At 42.7% G+C, this 21,595-nt stretch overlaps 1 protein-coding gene and 1 long non-coding RNA gene across 7 annotated transcripts in view; one reads left to right on the top strand and one right to left on the bottom strand.

Moving 5' to 3' along the window:
- LOC131906905 (uncharacterized) overlaps nucleotides 1-2,182 on the top strand; it is a 32,088-nt gene extending 29,906 nt beyond the window's left edge. The window contains exon 3 of the long non-coding RNA XR_009378228.1: nucleotides 1,910-2,182. This is a non-coding gene — a long non-coding RNA (uncharacterized LOC131906905). The remainder of the gene's footprint in view (nucleotides 1-1,909) is intronic.
- The window catches only part of Galntl5 (polypeptide N-acetylgalactosaminyltransferase like 5), a 44,115-nt gene extending 27,516 nt beyond the window's left edge, over nucleotides 1-16,599 (bottom strand). For all 6 annotated transcript variants that reach the window (XR_009378225.1, XR_009378224.1, XR_009378227.1 and 3 more), the window contains exons 1-6: nucleotides 16,418-16,599; nucleotides 14,131-14,370; nucleotides 11,081-11,198; nucleotides 5,311-5,477; nucleotides 2,651-2,773; nucleotides 796-1,045 (exon numbers count right to left, since the gene is read on the bottom strand). Coding sequence is in view for 2 of the 6 variants with exons in the window: in XM_059257753.1 (XP_059113736.1) it covers nucleotides 796-1,045; nucleotides 2,651-2,773; nucleotides 5,311-5,477; nucleotides 11,081-11,198; nucleotides 14,131-14,338 (866 nt within the window). In the remaining 4 variants the exon portion in view is untranslated. The remainder of the gene's footprint in view (nucleotides 1-795; nucleotides 1,046-2,650; nucleotides 2,774-5,310; nucleotides 5,478-11,080; nucleotides 11,199-14,130; nucleotides 14,371-16,417) is intronic.
- Nucleotides 16,600-21,595: the final 4,996 nt, after the last annotated feature.

Genomic DNA, 21,595 nt, shown 5'->3' with positions numbered 1-21,595 from the left:
TCCTTGATCACCAGACAGCTTCTTCCTGCAGCTGAAAGAAAGATGCTCAGGGCTAAGATGCTCAGTCAGCAAAGTGCCTGGTTTGCAGTCGTGAGGACAGGAGTTTGATCCCCAGAACCCATTAAAAAAATCTGAGCGTAGTGGCATACACTTGAAATCTTAGTGTTGAGGGTATGGAAAGAGGCAGGTCCCTGGGGTCTGTTGGCCAGCAGTTCTAGCATACTTAGTGAGTTCTAGGTCAGTAAGAGACCCTGTCTCAAAAACCAAGGTAGACAGCTCCAAGGAACAACACCTGAGATTGACCTCCACATGCACACAGAGACTTATGAGCACACTTCATGCAAACACACACACACACACACACACACACACACACACACACACACACAGTGGACATTGGAAATCAGGCAGCATTCACCAGCCATGGTATCTTCTTGAATGTGGTGTGGCACAAGGCACAGTGTCACTTGAAACAAACTCAATACTTTAAGAAACAAGTGGTAAGCTGGGCATAGTGGCACATGCTGGGATTAAAGGTGTGTGCTGCCATGTCTGGCTGAATTTATATCTTAATAAATCCCTATTACCCATTAAATAGACTCATGTGGATTGATATTAACAGCCAGGGCTACATATAGAAACCCTGCTAAGAAAGGAAGGAAGAAAGGAAAGAGAAAAAGAAAAAAGAAGAAAGAAAGGAAGGAAGGAAGGAAGGAAGGAAAAGAAGAAAGGAAAGAGTGGGAAAACAAAACTTTGATTTTTCACTTACAGTCCCCCAAACAAGAAGAATCTCACCGGATGGGTTTACTTCGTCCTTCTGGGCCGTCCAGCTCATATGAGAAAACACTGTCCCATCTAAAGCCCAGGTTCCAGTCAAAAGCTCCCCTTACAATGGGTGCCGCTATATAATTCAGTGTTGTTTCATCAATGACATCCATCAGAGGGCACACCACCGTTTTGTGGTCCTTAGCAATGGCATGCAGTAAGGGCTCCAGCCAGACTTTATTCACCTCACAGTGGCTATCCAAGAATACCAGGATGTCCCCTGTGAAGGCAAGAGCAGACTAAAGTTGGTTCTTGTCTTAGGGTTACTGTTGCTATAATAAAATATCATGACCAAAAGCAACTTGGGGAGGAAAGGATTTATTTGGCTTACACTTCCACATCATAGTCCATCATTGAAGGAAGTCAGGACAGGATTCAAACAGATCAAGAACGTGGACGCAGGAGTACTGCTTATACTGGTTTGTTTCTCATGGCTTGCTTAGCCTGCTCTTATAGAATCCATGACCACCAGCCCAGAGGTCGTGCCATTCTCAATGGACTAAGCTCTCCTACATCAATCACTAGTTTAAAAAATGCTCTACAGGCTTGTCTACAGCCCTTATGGAGGCATTTTCTCAATTGAGGCTTCCTTCTCTCTGATGACTCTTGTGTTTGTCAAGTTGACATAAAACTAGCCAGCAAGGTCCCCTAGGGTAAAGATATTCAGTCCAAATGCAAGCTGGATGCAATGAGTATTCATTGACTATTTACTATATGCTGGTTCCTCAGTTGCATTGAGGGAAATGAGAAATACATGTTTTATTTTGTCCAAAAAGGTGAGATTTCATGTACTGTGAGTGTTCTTAGGAGGCTAGAGAGCTGCAGGTTAGAGGATGGCTTAGAGACAACTCTAGCAGAGTAGATAGACCTGAGAAGAGCTTTCATTTTCAAAGATCATTTCAGGAGACTGGAGAGATGGCTCAATCATTAATGTGCTTACAAGCATGAGAACCTAAGTTTAATCCCTGTTACCTACATTAAGAAAACAAAACTAAACTAAACTATCCGGGCTTGGTGACCTGTTCTTATAATCCTAGTGTAGTGGGTAGCTATTCCAGCTTTGACCTCGAAGCACTGCCCCTAGGTGACAGCAAGTAACTGCCACACCTGCCTGTGACCTGCCCCTGGGACGTGGCCGAGAGGAGACCCCATAAGACCCGAGATGCATACATGCTTGCTCTCTTGGCTCCTCATGATCCTGGATACTGGATTGCAGACCAAGTCAGAGATCTCCAGAGAACCACGCTGGACTACACCTCATCTCTCCCAGATCCTGTAACGACCCTTTATTGGTTGTAAGTTACCCCTGAAATAAATGTCTTTTAATTACCAGATAAAATGCGTGGAATTGCCTTGTTAATTGCCGCTATATGCTAGCACTGGGGAGTTGGAAAAAGGTAAATTCCTGAGGTATGCTAGCCAGCTAGTCCAGTGTACTTGATGAGTTCCAGGTCAGTGAGAGAACCTGCCTCAAACAAACAAAACAACAGTGATGGCACCTGAGAAATGATGCCTAAATTTGACCTCTGCTTCTTTGTTTCAAGACACAAGAACCTGGAAATCTCAAAGGGTGCCATCTGGAGTCTAGTCCACACCTATAACAGGAGGGCAGGAGTTTTCTGTTTTTAGACAGTCATTCCCATTATTCTAAGTTTTGCTTTTTATGGCTTCAGGTCCCTGGGATCAACTGAAGTCTACCATATCTGTCTTGCAAAGTCAGGCTGTGTACCTTAATACTGTGAGCCACATGAACCCTTTCCTACTTAGTGACAGCACAAGAAAAGTAATTAACACACCGGCTCCTGGCCTAGAATAATATTCATACCTGAAGCGCGGGAGGCACCAATCATCCTTGATCTAATGAAACCCTCTCTCTTTTTGTTTCTTATTAATTTAATCTTCCCACGAAAAAGTTCCAGCCTGTAGTCCAATATTTCTTTCAAATCATCTGAAAAAATATTTGACATTTGACAATTTATAAACTGCAACTATAGTAATTCAAACATTGTCATTATGACCAATTTCTAAAAGCCCACTACTGCACAGATTTTAATGTGGCCCTGGTAGGCCTCATATCCACAAGAAAAGTGGTTTATAATCAAACTATAATTTTTGTGCTTTTAGTGACATGTCTCTGCTTTACTACATCATTATTAAAATTTAGTAGAAAAAGTGTAGTTTATAAGGCTTTTGGTATAACCTGATTTTACTACTAACTACACAAGTTGTACTGTGATTAATTTTATAGTGGCTTGAAGGTGAATTATCAAACCAAGCAAGTTCAAGAGCCACCTGCACCCATTCCCTCAAGCTAAGGAAGCCCGTTGGCATTGTCTGTGGCCATGTTCGGGAAAGACAGGTTTCAGTTCAAAATTTGTTATACAATTCATGATGAAGTCATTCTAAATTAGTGTAAGGAATGTATCGATCCTGAGTTCCATTGGAACATAACACCCCGTGTCCTGTGTTTGCAGCTCTACGTGAGTCCAAGGCTGATGTCAAGGAATGGAAGAGATGACTGGTCTGGCAGCACACTTGGGGTCTTGGCTACCAGTAGTGACCTTCTTGGTCTCTTTTGAAGGGAACTAAAATACAAGATGTATATATAAGCAGGTCATTAGAGATCATGGACTGAATGTTTGTGTTCACCAGCTCCAAATGCATATGTCAAAACCACCAATGTGATAGCATCTAAGAGTAGGGATTTGGGAAGTATTAGATCATGAGGATGGAATCCCCATGAATGGGACTTATATGAAGAGGCCCAAGAGCTCACTTGATCCAAAGAGGATGGAGCAAAAGGGCATCAATCTAAAACATAGAAAGAATGCTGTTACCAACAACCTGGTCTTGTTGGCACCCAGATCAGTGTTTGTTGCTCAAGACACCTTGTCAAACTGACAAGAGACCACCATGTCTCTAGACTCTTGGTGCTATGCTGAAAGGCTGGCAGACATGATCACTCCTGGAACCGAATGCTGACTGTGGGATTTGTGAACTTCTGAGTAAGAAAGCAGAATTCTTCTGGCCAGTAGGCACATCTGCACCCTGCACCCAGCTTTACTGAGATTTTCTGCCCAGCAAGCTATAGACATCTCAGCTCTACTGAGCAGATAAGGTAGTATGAGGGGAGGAAGAAGCACCCATCCCATGTACAAGACTCAGTTGGTGATGATTGCTATGGAAATGTTATGTGATAGGCATCTGGCCAATATCATATAACTTCCAAACATAGTAACATTAGCTTGGGTCATACCCAGAGCAACCTAGTGTCACTTCCACAGGGTGGCCTTCCTGGAATATCTTTTCTTCTCAGCATACCTTTTTTTCTTTCAAGTTCATCATAGACTAGCTTCTCAGTGGGCTGGGTGACTTTGCAGGCCTGAAATCTATCCAGTATTGACATCATTATCCGGGCACTCCTGGCTTGCCTAAGGTTGACACTCAGTTGTAAACAGACAATCAATTTCAAAGTCTAAGCATGGGTAACTAGACTTTGTTCTAGTATCCTTATTCTATCCTAAAAAGTAAGCATAGAGGAATTGTTACTTACTTGCAGTTGGTTGAGTTCTTTCTTGTGAAGTACCTAGCTTAGGTCATCTCCCTATTAAGCTCTCCACATTCATCCATTCATTCATTACTTATTTTTGAACAGGGGAGCTGTTCAGAATGTTCTCCTATAGCTCAGATTGGTTTTGAACTTACTTTGTAGCCAAGGATAACCTTGATCTCCTAATCCTCTACTTCCACTTCCTTGGTGCTGGGATTGGAGGTGCACACCACCACACCCAGTTTATGCAGTGTTGTGAATTGAATCCAAGGCTTTATGCATGTTAGGCAAAATACTCTACCAGCTGAGCCACATAGACATAGCTCCCCGTGTTCTTGAGATAAAATTCCAAAAGTGCCTGTCGTGAGTAGTCCCTTTTAAATAACTCCAGCTTTATGCCTTTTCCTGAGTCCTTCCAACTCTGCACTCATACATAAACTTCATAAGATGTAGAAGTGTTCCATGCTCACCCTGTTTTGTCTCATTTTAGGCCTTTAAAGTGCCATTTCTTTTATCTAAAACATTTTCTTCCTGGCCATTTGAGCAACCCTAGCCTATCTGTCCTCTTCCATTTAGATGGCACTTCTTTCTGAAGTGATCCCTAAAGTCAAGGCAACCCCTTGTGCTGACTTCATGGACCCATCATGAAAGGGTCTGGGTCAATCTTTCCCATCATAAGCAATGAGTGCATCATTTATGGCATTTCCCTCAACAGCTCCTAGAAACATTCTCTGTGTAAAACATACAAATGCCAAGCCATGCGTGATGAAGCATGCTCATGAATTCAGCACATTGAAGGTAGAGGCAAGAGGCTCAGAAGTTCAAGATGGGGCTAGCCTGGACTACATGAGACCATTTCCCAAAACAAAAACAAATCTCAAGTATCACTAGAGAAAAATGCCACCTTCCAAATAGATAGACAGTGTTTGTCTCACCAATTTCACTCATGTCATCAACCAAAATTATTTCTTCAAGGAAGTGGTGTGGAGTGAGGTTCATCACACTAGACACTGTTCTGAGCAAGGTGTGAAATTCCTCATTATGAAAGCATATGATGATGCTGGCAGTGGGTAGATTGAATGGGTAGCGTTTCTGATGACATCTGCAAGAAAATAGGGAGAGAATTAGCCATCAAAAAAACCTCAAGTGTTGTGGGGCCTTCTTCAATTTGCCAATCCTTACTTTTGCTTTCTTTAATTAAGTGAACATTAGGACAATACAATGACAGTACATTAAAAAATACAAAAATTATGGTTGGGGATTTAGCTGAGTGGTAGAGCGCTTGCCTAGCAAGGCCCTGGGTTCAGTCCTCAGCTGTGGGGAAAAAAAATTAACAAGCAAAATGTCCTTAAATTTTTAAAAATTATTTTCATGTGTATGTATATGTCTGCAGCTATGTGTGCATACACATGTGCATACAAGTGCCTGTGGAGGCAAGAAGAGGGCATCAGATACCCCAGAGCTGGAGTTAGAGGCAGTTGTGAGCTGTCTGACGTGGGTGCTGGAAATCAAACTCTGGTCCTCTGGAAGAGTAGTAAGCCATCTCTCCAGTCTGTCCTTAAAGTCTTTAATTTTTTAACCTTTATTTATTTTGTTTTTGCATGCCATAGTGGGCATGTGAGATGGTAGTACAACTTCCAGGAGCCAGCTTTCTCCTTCTGCCATGTGGGCTTCAGTCTCACGTGGGGATCAAGCTCAGGTGTGCAGATGCCGCCTTGCTGGCCCCATTTAAATTCTTACGCTCTTCTCACACTTTGGAATTATTTTCCCCTTTATAATTTCTATTTCTTGACATTCCATCTTAGGTCTACTTTAAAGATAATATAAAACACAGATTATATCCATATATTGGTGTCTATTCTAAAAATGGTGGTCTAAATTCATGGAAAGGCAACTTCAAAGTAAATTTACTGTGCTGTATTCTTTGCTTTGGTTTCTGAGTTTTATTATTATATTTGTGACACCTGCTGTGGCCAGGAATTATAGTGGAATTGGTAGACTACATGTCCTTCAAGTACTAGCAAAAGGTCATACTACTTTTGTGTTAAATAAGTGAAAAACAGAAGATCTAGTATATCATTGTTTGGAGTTAGCCTCAGCAAAAATAGAAGGGAGTGTATTGTAAGGTGACCCAAATACCTCTCAAGACCTAGTTATAGGAATACAGCTGGAATCTCAAGGAAATAATGGGATCAGAAGGCTGAGGGCCATCTGGACCGCTCTCCATCACTCTGGCAATAGCATTGGGGTGATAATTAACAGTATCTCCAGCCTACCTCAAAGGTTAAGATTTAGTGAGTTCATAGATAGTGATCTCAGTTCAGAACAGTGTCTGGCATATATTAACTATTCTATACAAGGCTCAACTTACAACCTGTAACCTGGCTTGTTTCTACTTCCTTAAAGCCACAGAGTGGGAAATGTCGGTATCAGCCTATCTTTGGGGTTTTGTTTTATTTTTTTAGACATATCTAACCGTATAGCCTTGGCTGGCTTGGAACTTGCTATGTTGATCAGGTTGGCCTTGAACTTGCAGAGATCTGCCTGCCACTGCTTCTTAGGTGCTAAGATTAAAGGTGTGTAAAACCACACCCGCATCCAAGGATAAATCAGAAGGACTTTGTTTTTCCCATCAACAAAAATTCATTGGCTCGTATTGGCTCAGTGGCCATTCTGGAGGTAATTAATTAGGGCCAAACCAGTGAAGTCAAAGGAATAAAGTTATCATTCCCACTGCAATTATGTGAAAGGGGAAATATTTCCTGGATGATTCCAGGGCAGGAGGGACTGGGGGGATGAGTCAACAGGAATTTTCGGTGTGTGTACCTGCAGGATAAACATGGATTGAAGGCATCTTGAAAGGAGAGTGTTTATCCTGACTAACATCATTAGCCCAGTGGGTGGTACTACAGAAAGTTCAGCTGCTGAATGGAAGCTGGCACCATGCTCAAAGGAACAGAAACCATGTGAGGTGGTAACCCGGCAAAATCTGGAGTGGTAGGTAAGCACACCATCTGCACCCAAATGGATATGACCCAAGAGCAGAGCAATAGAAGCTAGAATAAACACGGCGATTACATCACACTGAAAACCTGCACGACAAAAGAAATCACCAACAGGATGAATAGATAACCTTCAGAATAAGCAAAAAATATTTGCAAACATACATCTGACTAGGGATTGAGAGCCAGATTGTTTATCACTAGAGTCAAAAATTAGCAGAGTGCTGTAACTAACTCAGTAAGTAGAGTACTCATCTAGTCCTGGTTAGATCTCAGGACCACATAAAACTGGGCATAGTGGTACACACTTGAAAAATGGAGGCAGGAGAATCAGAAGTTAGAAAACTTTCTTGGCTACATAGTGAGTTCAGAGCAAGCCAGGAATACATAAGACACTTTCTTTAAAAAAAACAAAAAAAGAAAAGAAAAGAAAACAAGTAGTCAATGGGTATATTGAAAAATGTACAATACAATAAAATATTCAATGCCACTATTAGGGAAATGCAAATTAAAACTATGATGAGATTGATGAGATTCCAACTCAATCTATTAAAATTGTCACTATCAAAATAATGAGAATGTGGAGGAAGATTAGCACAGCCATTGTGGAGGACAGTATAACCCAACAACTCTGCTCTTAGATATACACTCAGGTGTAATCCAGCCTATATAAGAGATGTCTGCCCCTCACACTATTGAAGCATTATTCCTAGTAGTCAAGATATGATATCAACCGAAATGCCCATCAGCACATGAATGAGTAAACTGTATACACACAATGTAATGCTATTTAGCCTCAAAAATTCAGGGGCAGGTAACATGGTTCATTGGTAAAGGGACATGATGATCTGAGTTGATCCCTGGGCTCCACATAGGAAGAGAAGAGAACCTTTGACCTCCACACCAGCCTGTGGTAGTACATATGTATACCTGCATACACATACAACTAAATAATAAATAAATACAAATAATAAATAAATACAAATTTTAAAGATAGGAAATACAGTTTTTCACACAATATAGACCTAGAGAAGCTGGAGTGAAAATGACACAGGAGGGCAAATCTGTCTTCCCCAGAGACATGCACGCCAAATGGTTATCCAACCCCAGTGGTCAGTCATGTATGTGTAAATATATGTGTGTATATGTACGTATGTATATATGTATGTGTGTATATATGTGCATATATATATATATGTATATTCACACACACGTTAAAACACTAAACAGATTCATTAGATTGCTGCTGGAGATGATGCTTGGCCATTATTGGACAAATGACATCTTTCCATTAGTTGAAACTTCTAGTTCAACTTGCTGACTTGGGTATGTAGAAGAGCAAGGTGGTTGATGAAGGGTAGGGCAGGGGTGAGGAAGGAAGGTGGGAAATGCTTGGAGGCAACACAGAAGAGCCAAGGTAGGAGCCCCATTACACAGCACAGTGGTACAGTGACCCTGAAAACTGCTGAGAAAGTGGATCTTAAATGTTTTCAGTATGTGAAAATGATAAGCATATGGTATTATACATGTTCTAATTTGCCTGATTTAGCCATTCCATAGTACACAAAACATGCTCTGTACCACAGATATACAAATTTTACTTTTTATTTAAAAATTCAGATTAAAGAAATTAAGGCAAAGCTGGACAGATGGCTCACTGGTTAAGAGTACTGGCTGGACTTCCAGAGGACTGGGTTTGAATCCCAGCATTCAGTCACAGCTGTCCATAACTTCAGTTCCAGGGAATCTGATGTTGTCTTCCAGCCCCAGGGAGCACCAGGCACAAAAACGGTATATATACATACATGCAGACAAAAACACCCATACACATAAAATAAAATAAACATAAATACATCTTTTAAAAAACAAAACAAAACAACAACAACAACAAAAAAGGCAAGTTGAGCTAGAAGTTCCAACTAATGATTTCTCCGATAATGGCCAAGCCTGCTCGATCTGTTTAGTGTCGTGTTTTTTTTTTGTTTGTTTTGTTTTGTTTTCTGAGACAGTGTTTCTCTGGGTAGTCCTGGCTATCCTGGATCTTGTTCTGTAGACCAGGCTGGCCTTGAACTCACAGAGATCTGCCCGGCTCTGCCTCCCAAGAGCTGGGATTAAAGGCGTGCGCCACCACTGCCCAGCTGGGCTGTTTAGTGTCTTAATGTGTGTGTGTGTGTGTGTGTGTGTGTGTGTACAAAATTGACCACTGGGGTTGGATAACCATTTGGGGTGCATATCTCTTGGGAAGACTAATTCTCTCACTCGCGGTAGTTGTTAGCTGCCTGTAGCTCTTATCTAGGGGTAAGGCCAATTTTGATTTCTCCTATCCATATTGATATGCCCCTGGCCTTTGTCATTGTTCAGACCTTGTTTTAAGCAGCCATATTTCAACTTTGTTTTTCCTAACTATGTGATGGAAGAAAGAAAAATAGTATTTCCTAATTATGTGATGGAAGAAAGAAACCAAGGCAGTTACACTATTTTTAGATAAGATTTAGGGGAAAATAATAGCATGGGGAGAAATTCACAATTTACTAGAATTAAAATATTGATCTTTGTGGTAGTTAAATCTTAATGATTTAAAGATTGTCCTTCAAATTAAATTAATACCATGTTTATAGTTTAAGGAAATTTAAATTCATTCATGTTCTTTTTGTTTTGTATGGAGGGAAGGGAGACATGTAGCTGAGGATAACCTCGAACTTCTGTGATTCTCCTGCCTCCACCTCTAAACACTGAGATTACAGGCATTCACCACCACTCTTGGTTTATGTGGTGCTGGGAGCAAACTCTGGGCCTTGTGTGTGCCAGGCAAAAACTCCAACTGAACTACATCCCCAGGCCAAGTTTGTTTTCTTTAATATGACTCAATTACACTGTGTCATTATGTGCAAGCACTCCATCTCTTGAGTGTGCACAGTCATGAGTGGTGTTTGTGGCTTCACATGCTTGTGCTGTACACATATCACACAATACAGCAATATGGTCCACTCCCCAATTTCCTGGAATGTGGCATTACTAGAGAGTGTATCTTTTCCTTACCTTGAATATTTTTCTTTTAGCTAATGGGAATTGATAATCTTTTCCAGGAAATGATTGGAACATAAATGATATTTAGGCATCAATAAACATGTTACTGAACAGATGAACCTCAAGAACATTGTGCTAAGTGAAATAAGCTAGTTCTCCAAAAGACAAATTCTGTATGTTCTGATTGCTGTGAGGCCTCTGGGGTGGTCAAATTCATAGACGCTCTAAGTTGATTGGGGGAGAGGAGGGGTGCAAAGTTTCAGTTCAGATGGTGCTGTGGTTGCTCACCACTGTGACTGTGCGTAATGTCGCTGAATTGTCCACTAGAAAATCGTTAACAGCAATTTTATATGCATTTTACCACAATAAACACAGATAAGTGCAGACACAATGAAAATGAAGCAGACTATGAAGAAAAAGATAAGCAGATATCCAAAGCATTTTCTATTGGGAATTAATGCTTTGGCCAGAAGCCCTCACTTGTGACTGAGTAAAAACTTTCAAGGGATTTATTTAACTCTTAAAAACCTCTACAACACATTCTGCCAAGGGGGAAGGTGGTCTTCACACCATAAACATCAGGATCTTGACATTGCCTGACTTAAAGTCCTAAGGAATTTGTACTACAAGATTTCTAATATGCTAAAATTAAAGTTTGGTTAGTGGAAGAACATACATTTTATCCCTGGAATCTGGCACCTCTCTCACGATGCCCAGTCTTCTACTGATAACAGCATTAAGTCCATATTGCTCAAATTCTTGGTGAAATTCTGGCTCTAAAAAGTCAATCTTATCTGCAAGAAAAGGTCATTTGAGTCACGTAAGTAAAAGCTTTCTACTGCTGTCACACTGATGCAAGTAACAGAGCAGCGCTGTCTTGAATTTTTCTGAAGCAGTCCTTTTCTTGGGCTCTAAACTACCCCCAGGCGACAAAGTTAAAGGTGAAAGCCCAGAGCATTTGCATACCCAAAGCAGACTTCTTAGTAAAGTGTTGGCACTTGGCCCTGATAGTGCTGCAGCAATCACTTTTCCTGTTGTTGAAGTGAGGGGTTATGTTGACATGTGGTTCTAGGAGAAGTCCCTTATAGAGGGGAAGGCGCTGTGGCAGCAAGGACCTAAAGCAGTCAGTCACATGGCATCTGCAGTCAGTGAGCAGAGGGCAGTGTGTTCAACTTGCTTACTTTTTCCTTTGTATTCAGTCCAAGGAATGGTCACACACACACACACACACACACACACACACACACACACACACACACACACTCTCTCTCTCCATAAATGCCACACAGGGGTGAAACACAAGTAGTCACAGATAAAACATCATTAGCAAACTTCCAAGAGAATAAACTCATTCTCTCTAACCCAAGAAAGAGCTGGGGAAACGGGTAGCCTAACAAGAAGAAGAAGAAAAAAAAAAAAAACCCAAAACTTTGCAAAACTTGCATGGAGACCTTTCACCTCACCCTCACCCTAAGGAAGCAAACAGTGGGATCCCTCTTGCCCCACCTGGTGGTGTCCGTGGGGCCAAGCAGCACCGACTCTTCCACTGGTCAGCAGCATGCAGTGGTCTCTATCACCCTCCTGGGTGGTGCAGGGAGAGTGACGGGGAGGAGTTTAGGGCCTCACCTGGTGGACACTGGTGATGCTGAGTCTCCCTGATGTATTGTCAGTGGGTTGTTGAACCTCCAGCCCCTGTGACAGCACGATGGGGCAGGGGAGAGCCAGGTGGCTGTCTGTTTCCCCTTCTCTCTCATGAGACCCAGTGGGGAGCTAAACAGTGTGGACCACAATTTTGACCCTGGTGGCAGCGAGGACTGGAGGACCAGAGCCTTCTAACCCTGGTGTCAGTGGGGCACAAGGAGGGGAGGAGAGACAGGACTGGCTGACACTGTGCCCAGTGACAAGGGTATGAAAGTCGCTGCTCCATTTAAGTGGAAACAAAAGTGACCTGAATTCTTACATCACCTGTCTACCACAAGATGGTGTGCACATAGTGCTGTGGGCAGATGGGGCAGGGAGGGGCTTCTGGCACGGAGGGTGATAGAACCACATCCTTACCTGTTCCTTCTAATAGAGGACGGAAAGGACCAATAGGAGCATCCTCACGTTCTATACTGAATGGCACACTTACACTCAATATTGCAGAAGGGAATCAGTGCTGACACACTGTTTATGGTCTGTTTGTTCTGAGGTAACTCTGTGCTAGGCCAGATGCCCCTGGAGGAGTACAAGACTGATACTAGAGCAACTAACTACATCCATTGTTTACTTGAGCCCAGACATCCACAGAACGAGGGAAGAATGAAAGAGGTGACAGTGAGAAACAGGTGTTAAACTAATTCAAAAGTGTGGCCCACCTTAACCAGAATGGCAAGACTGAGCTCCGAGTGACCGGCGGCCTCTGTCCCTGCCCACCTCCATGATCTGTTGGGTAGAGATGTAATGGAAGACAGACCTTTAGACTACTAATTCCCTCTCTCTCAGATTGCTGGTGCCTGAATAAAGTGAAGTATTAAGATTCAATCTCTGTCTTTGCTCACTGGCCTTTGTGAGTGACAGGCAGACACCACAATCCATTTTTGCTTCTAGTTGTACTATACCTCAGTGAAGGAGACCTGCTTGAAATCATACTAAAGTGTCTCACAATATTTTTAATGTCCAGGATGCAATAGAAAATGTCATACGAATAACTGAGGAAGTCCCAAATGGAATTCAAAAGGACAACCGATAGATGCTAACACTGAGTGAGCATCACTGCAGCAGCATCAGAAGCAGACAGAAAAGGGAGAGCTCAGCTAAGGGATGGAAAGGAAATGATAGGAATGGTGATTACAGTAATCTAAGTAGACTCAGGGTAACTCTAAGTAGTGGTTAAACTACACAGAGGGCAGAGCCTGTGAACTTGAGGTCAGGTCAATTGGATTGGTGTGGTGTGAACAAGAGAGAGATGAACTAGAAAGAAAAAGATTCTCAGGGACCCATGGCATAACTGAAGAGCTAACTCTGTATTACAGGAGCTACAGAAGGAGAAGAGAGAAAGCAGGGGCCAGGGTATAGTGTGAGATCAGGGTAGGGATGCTGCAGAGGGGCCTTTCTCTGTCTTACTCTTCCATGATGCTGTCAGCAGTGCCCCAGAGCAGTGCAGAGCCCAGGACACAGATCTGACTTGTAAGCCATTTATTATCTCTTTATTGTTCTCTTCATCTTTGGGGGCTTATTTTCTTAAACCAGACCATATCCTGTGTAAACATAAACACAAATCTTACAACAGTGAGTGTTGGGGGAGAGCAAATTCCAAGAGGATATTAACATAGACTATCTCCAGATATGTTAAACTATGCAATGCCAGAACTGCCGTACGGCAGCGTGCGGAGGATGTGGAATACACTGGTGGATTCAGGCAACAGTTGCCTTTGAGTTGATAGATGGGGAAGGACCAGTGGTGACATTTCTGTTGCACCTGTTGAAATTCATTTTCTGTGGAAAACAGAAAGCTGCCTGAGGCCAGTATAGACGATTACATAAAAATGAGAAATTGAGGTGGTACATGCATGTGTATATACCCCATTGAATTCTGTGTGTAATATATCCATATATGAAATACTGGCCTAAGGAGGGCGTTCTTTTACTCTGAATCTGTGATATGTTGAAAGTAGTTAACAGAAACAAATCAGTTTCTTCCTGGGTATAATTTTGGTTTTCCAGGTTCATCTGCATCAGACTTACCATTAATAACTTTCTGTTTGGGAGTTTCCTTTGAGTCATGGTTTTGCTGGTACACATTTTTTCCAAGTGAGCTAGCCTTGATAGGTTCCTGGGTTTTCTTCAGCGGTTTATTCTCTTGATTGTAGTGAAAATATGCCATTAACAGAGCAGTCCAGAGCCCGAAGGCCATGGATCCACATAATAAACACTGAGCTATGATAGTCTTCATTGTGGAGTGCACATTTTTTAATTCCAGTTTTCCTAAACAAGATCATTGTAAGAAAAGCTGTATTAGATAACTTAGTGGTGTTTGAATCATCCATGTGGCTAAAATTCTGTCTTCAGTGTTTTAAAAACAATCATTTTGATACTTTTTGAATATATAAAGTTTATCTCTTTGCTGTCACAAAAATTCTTCCCACATATATCCATAGGATCAGCATCCGGATGGGTCAGTATGAAACAGGCAGTATAATTTAAAGTCTTCTTTGCCCTACCACTGAGCGAGGCGCTCAAGGAGAGAAGGAGATAACACAAAAGAGCATTATCCATCTCTTATGCCTGCCCAGCCCACTTGGAGAGATAGTAGTTCTAAAACTCTGACCAGACACCAGTCAGACTGAAATGTAAAAGCATGCCATGTTGTATGCTGAAGAGAGACATGAGCGCGGTGGTCCACTGCTGAGGGGACCATAAATGGACTAAGGGTTTGGGTTCTAATCAGTGATGGGTGGATATGAACGCCTATCCTGAATGTCTCCATAGTGACATTGACATTCCCAGTCAAATACAACTAAAGCTTTTCTCAGCAGAATTGCTAAAATGAGGCCGTCCTTCCAATGGTGAAATCAATCAGCTAGAGCTGTCAGCAGCAGATTTTAAACCCATAGTGAGGAGCAGGAAGCAACCCTGAAGCTCACTGGCCAGCTAGCCTAGACAAATTACTGAACTTCAGATTCAGTGAGAGGCCCTGTTTCAAAGGATAAACGAGGAAAGTGTCAGGGAACGATACCCAGCGTTGACCTCAGGCCTCAATACACATGAGTACTCACATGCATGTGCACCTCCCATGTGGATGGGGGGGAGGGAGGGAGAAGAGAGAGAGAGAGAGAGAGAGAGAGAGAGAGAGAGAGAGAGAGAGAGAGAGAGAGAGAGAGAGAGCAGGGCATAGTGTGTTTTGCAGAACATGATGAGTAGTGTTCCTGCTTATGGTCACTCATATGCAGTAGATGCTTGGGGAAACCTGTGAGCAGATGATGTACACAGTGTCCAGCAGCTCCAGCCTGCCAAGAGGAAAATGCAGAACCTGCTGAATTCTTAGTGCTGGCTTCTGAGAAGTTCTGCAGCACATGTGGCAGACTCAGATCAGTAGAACCTGGTGATGAACATGGAGCATTTATGATACTACTGTATATTAAGAGATTTCTTTCAATGGCAGTGGTCTCCCATGTGTGTGTCTGTATCGTCTTTTTGACTCAACCGTGAATAAAAACAAAGCTAAACACTCTTGTTATTGTAGGTTGGGAGCATAAATACAAGTAAGGCTTTTTGTTATTTTTGTTTTGGAGCTTTCCACAAATGCTAGTTCCTCTGCAGATACCTGCTCCAATACTCAGACTGTCAGGACAATAGCTTTGTTGTCCTGCTTTTTAATTGGAATGGAATGCTGATATGGACTGAACCACAACTCTCCAAAATTATGTCAAGTCATTAACCACAATGTGACCATTTTTGTGAAAGAGGTCATTTTTAATCTTTTACTTTTAACCTCCTTTAGGGAAGTGATTAAGATGAAATGAGCTCATAGGATGGGTCCTGATCCTGTAGGACTGGTGACCTTAGAAGATAGCCAGGAAACATGTATGTGAGATTTTAGAATCAGGAGAGCATGACCTTGCTTTTGATTGATGTCATGACTAATTTTTCTGAAAATAATAATAATACTTTATAATAATGCTTTATCTTCCTGATACTGATCTATAGACAGAACCTATAACCTCATACTTTAAAGGCTTTTCCCTCCATTAATTTTTTTAAATAAATGTTAAGAGCACACACAAGTATATCACAGATTCCCTTTTTTAGGAGCTGGAGCCTACACAGTATCTTTCTTCCAGAAGTGAGGCATAGCCAGACTGGTGACCACCTTCTCTGTGGTAATCAGTTCACCTCAGTACTGCTCCCTAGAGTCTGTGTTAACCCAGGGCCAGTAGGTCACTGCTCTCGTTGATCTAGGTGCCCGGACTTCCTGAGTACCTTTGTTCCCCTTATCCCTTATCCTTATCCCTTTGTTCCCTTGTCTCCTTACTTGTCAATGAGGTTACCACTCTGGCAGCTTCGAAAGCAAGTCATTTGCCAAGCAGAGTCATAAGTGAAATCAGGTCTGTGAATGATGGAAAGATGTATTTTTCTAGATGGTGCTGGATCGTGCTGGGTTGCTTACAGTAGCAGAGTGTTTAACATGCCACCACAGGCTGCCTCTCAGAACCCAGTGACATCACACAGGGCATTGTTGGCTCCCAGAGGCCCCTGTCAGGAAGCCTAGCAAGCAGTTGGAACCCAGGAAGCTGGAGTCCAAGGGGCCTAGCATAACTACTGGCTGAATGTCCTCGCCTCAGCTGAGGAGGCAGAAAGGCTCATGAGAGTCAAGGTCAACGCTGAGGGGATGGAGGCTTGGCCTCATGTTAGCTCTTGTGAAAGAAGAGTAAAAAAACAGCTGTCCTCCAGAATACCTCAAGAAACTGAAATAGGAGATCAGGGGCCAACTGAACGCCTTTAGTTTTGACTTTCTGTTGCTCAACATTTAGATGGCAGTACACAAGGTCAGCCAGACTTGTGAAATTCCTTCTTCAGGAGTCTGAGTGGATCAGACCCCTCCCCCTAGAGGCTGACTTGGTGGTTGGATTGGAAGCACACACCTGTGTCAGCTCACTAGCAGAAGGGTGTGCTGGGCCTTTTTAGACACTTGTCTGGAGCATGCATGAAGTCCTTGATGACCCCCAGCATAAATCTGGATGCTCATTTGTAGCACGAAACTTAGATAGTTTTATTAATAAAAACAAACCTGGAGCCAGGTATTGGGGCGAATGCTGGAAGATCAGAGAAGCAGAACAAGCCACAGCCACCTCACCTGGCCAATTCCTCAGCTGATCCTGTTTCCTCAGACTGGATGCCTCTGAGTCCTCATCCAGAATGAATCTCAGCTGAACTGTGCTGCTCAAAAGCCTAAAATCTTAACCAGGTTCTAGCTCCTCGTCCTCACACCTTAAATACCTTTCTGCTTCCTGCCATCACTTCCTGGGATTAAAGGCTCACTTCTTGGTATTAAAGGCATGAGTCACCATGCCTGTTTCCAGTGTGGCTTTAAAGTCACAGAGATCTGGATGGATCTCTGCCTTCCAAGTGATAGGATTAAAGGCTTGTGTGCCACCATTTTCTGGCTTCTATATCTAGTGGCTCTTCTGTTCTCTGACCCCAGATAAGTTTATTAGAGTGCACAATATTTTGGGGAACACAATACCACCACACTCGTTTGCACAGGCTGGATGGGAAGGTGCTTCTCTGTCATTTAGCAGTGATATTAATGTGAAGAATATTTGAATGAGCTGAGGAATGGCTCATTTGGGAAATTGCCTGCCTCACAAACATGAGGATCTGAGTTTGAAACCCTAGCATGCAGGTAAAAACCAGTCCTGGCAGTGCATGCCTGAGACCCTAGCACAGGAGAGGCAGAGGCAGGAGAATCCTGGGGACTTGCTACCCAGACAATCTAGCTAAATTGGTAAGCTCCAGGTTCAGTGAGAGACCTTGCCTCAAAAAAAAAAAAAAAAAAAAAAAGGTGGAGAACGGTGAAGACACCACACACCAACCTTCATATACACATACATGCACACATGTGCATCCATACCTGACTGTACACATATATCCTTAAAATACATGTGTGTGCACACACACACAGTTTAGGGATTAGAGATGTAACTCAATAGTAGTGTTTTCCTAGCATGCAATTTGATCCATAGCTATGAAAAAAAAAAGGCATTTTATTCTCAGTATCTCTAAACTGGGAATTATGCAAAAGCCCACCAAGAGTGGAAAGGATAGGGGCCTGTGGATATAGCTCAGTTGACAGAGTACCTACCTAACAAGTATGAAGCCCTTGGTTCTATCCCAGCACCACAGAAACCAGGCAGAATGGCACAGGCTCATAATCCCAGCAGAGGTGGAAGCAGGAGGACCGGAAACTCAAGATCATTTTTGATTACATAGAAGATTGAGAAACCCTGTCACAAAAGGAAGAAAATGAGTAGAATGGAGAGTTGTACTATTCTTATGCATTGGATTATGAAAGAGCAGTGGAAATAGACAAGCTATGGGTGTGTATGATAGCAGGAATGCACCTCAGACACAGCATCATACCAAGACTCAGGATGCATGATGCTGTTGCCATGACATTGAAGAAGGTACCAAACTGATCTATAGTGAGAGCAGTCAGAGAAATGGTTACCTCTGGGGTGAGGGTGCCATAGGTGTGTGGCGAAGGATGGGCTGTTCGGTACTACTCTTGACTTGGTGAAGACATCATGATACTCATGGACTGCTCAAGGTTTTCACACTTCAAATATTCTCAAAGAATTAATGGGGAAAAGTCCACCCAGCTTCTGGTTTGGTTTAATAAGTAAAGTCTTTCTGAGAAAAAGGCAAGGCACTAGAGTAGTTCAAGGACAAGAGACAGGACTTGTGTTGGGAGGATAACTCACACAGCACAAAACTCACCCTCAGAAGCAGAGCAGTGGATTTCAGAATATTCACAAAAGTCCTGCGAACATGGCTAACTTCACAGTATTTTCATGAGTTCAGAAAGAGGCTCCATAAGAAGTAGCAGTCTTGGGCCAGAGAGACCTCTCAGCTGGTAAAGTGCCTGCCCTGTAAGCGCCAAGATCCTCTGAACCCGCTTACCAAGCTGCACCTCTGGCAGCCACTAACTGCCAGCGGCTGCTCCACTTTCTGGCTGTGGGGATTTGCCTTCTCTGGGTAATGAGTCATACAATATATAGCATTTTTGTGTGGCTGCTTTCACTTACATAATGTCTTTTTAAAAATTGTATCTGTCTGTTTATTCGCATGTGCCATAATGTTCGTCAGAAGTCAGTTCTCTTCTTCCACCACGTGGGTCCTGGGGGTTGGAGTCAGGTTGTCAGGCTTGGTGACAATTACAATTATGTTTACCCACTGATCATCTCACTGGCTCATCATCACGTTTTCAAGGTTAGTCCACATTGAAGCATGAATCAGCACCTCGTTCCCTTTTATGGCTGAGTAACTCTTGTATACAAATACTACAATGTAGTCATCAGTTTTTCAGTTGGGAAGTATTTATGTCACTTGTGTTTGGGCCTTAATAAATAAAGCTGCTATGAATATTCATGCATACATTTTTTTGGTGAACATGTGGTTTCAACTCTTTTGAGTGTATGCCTGTGAATAGAAATGCATGTAGTAATGCTGTTTAATTTTTTGAGAGGAAACTAATTTATTAACAGTCCTTCCCTAAACTGGCCTACAGATTTCAGATTTGCCTCACCAGTCCCTACCACTGCATGCACAGCTGATTCCTGGCAGTATATTTCTTAATACATATCTCTATTTGGTTTTGTAGTTCTCAGAAGCACACATGCATATACCTGTGTAAATTACTTTTAAAATATAGAGCCCAGAAAGTTCCCACATGCCCCTTTTTTGTCAATCTTTGGAGTTCAGAGTTTCTTCATGCACTGTTACTTTGTCTATTGTGGCATAACCGAATAGCAGCGTGAGACATGCCGTGTTTTGTGGGAACTCTCTTCCCTTCAGCATTTGCCTGAGCTTTACTTTTGTTTTGTATAACAACCAGTTGTTTTGTTGGTGGATACCCTGCTAAGGCTGCCACAGTAAGACACCAAACTTGGTGGTCAAACAGTGTGGAACTGATCGTTCTGTTACTTCCAGCGCCAGAAAACCAAGACCAAGCTGTCACCAGAGTTGATTCACCTGAGATCTGTCTCCATCCTTACCTGAAAAGTAACTTGGCCTTCAGCAGTTATTTTCTTATTCTTCTCCTCCCCGCCCCCATCTTACGAAGAAGATAACTGAACTAATGAACTTGTTCTCTTTGTCTTTGCTGCTGCCCTCTTCAACCCCCCTGTCTGTAAACCGACCTCCTCCACTCAGCCCACGGGAACACTTACTCTGTGTCTATGGGATAAAATGTTGGCCAACTGTAATACAAAGTAAGTCCAATTATGGAGTAAATCTTTCCCACAGAGGCGGAGGGCTGTTATCTCAGGAGTGGGTGTGGTAGTGCACACCTAGTTTCCCAGCGTGCAGGAGGTAGAGTCATGAGGATTAGAAGGCCAGAGTTATAGTTGACTAACTGCATAGTGTGTTTGAGGTCAGCATAAGCTACAATGGACCCTGTTTCAAAGTGTGTGTGTTGGGGGGTGGCATCATGCAGGAATGGTGGTGCATACTTTTAATCTCAGCTCTCAGGAGATAGGCAATGTGGCTCTCTGTGAGTTTGAAGCCAGTCTGGTTAAAGTGTGAGCCCCTGTGTGTGTGTGTGTGTGTGTGTGTGTGTGTGTGTGTGTGTGTGTGTGCGCGCGCGCGCGCCTACGCATTGGGGGGCAGTACTGGAGAAATGGTTCATCAGTTTTTGCTTACTGCTCTTCTAGAGGACCCAAGTTAAGTTCTCAGCACCCATGTCAGGCAGTTCACAACTGTCTGTTAACTCCAGCTCCGGTAGATCTGATGCTCTCCCCTTCTGGCCTCCAAAGACACCTGCATACATGACATACATACACATAAATAAAAATAAATATTTAAAAAATGTTAACAATCAATCAAATGACTATAGCTTTAGTCCTGTCTTAGTTCAAGCTCCTTCCAGTCAGCCGGCTTGGTCCACCTCTGCAAAAATTCTGATTCTGTCTGATGCATTGCTCCAAAGACAAAGGCTTGATCTCCTTGTGTTCTCAGTTTTCCTTCTCACCTTCAAGTTCCCCCAAATGCTAGTGGCCAGCACCAACCTGTGCTCTTCCTTACTTAAAAACTCCATGGAGGGGATGGAGAGATGGTTCAGTGGTTAAGAGCACTGTCTGCTCCTTTAGAGGACCTGGGTTTGACTCTCAGCACTCATATGGTGGTTCATAACCATCTATAACTCCAATTCTAGGGTGTCTGGTGTCCTCTTTTGGCTTCTGTGGGCGCTAGGCACATGCATGTTGTAAAAATACACATGTAGCTAAAACACCCATACACATAAAATAGTAATAAAATATTTGGAATAAAGCTCTATGGAGAATTCATTTTCTATCCACGCTGGTCATCCAGCCATTCAAACTTTCTGTTGTCACCCATCATTTGGGATCTGGTCATTTGGAGTACAGGTGGTCTTTCCCCTCTAACCGTATAGTGACCCTTTCCCACAGAAGTGGCTGTTATCTCAGGAAAC

This window comes from Peromyscus eremicus, chromosome 3, assembly GCF_949786415.1.
Source record: "Peromyscus eremicus chromosome 3, PerEre_H2_v1, whole genome shotgun sequence".
NCBI lineage: Eukaryota > Metazoa > Chordata > Mammalia > Rodentia > Cricetidae > Peromyscus > Peromyscus eremicus.
This window is presented reverse-complemented; position numbering and strand designations above follow the sequence as displayed.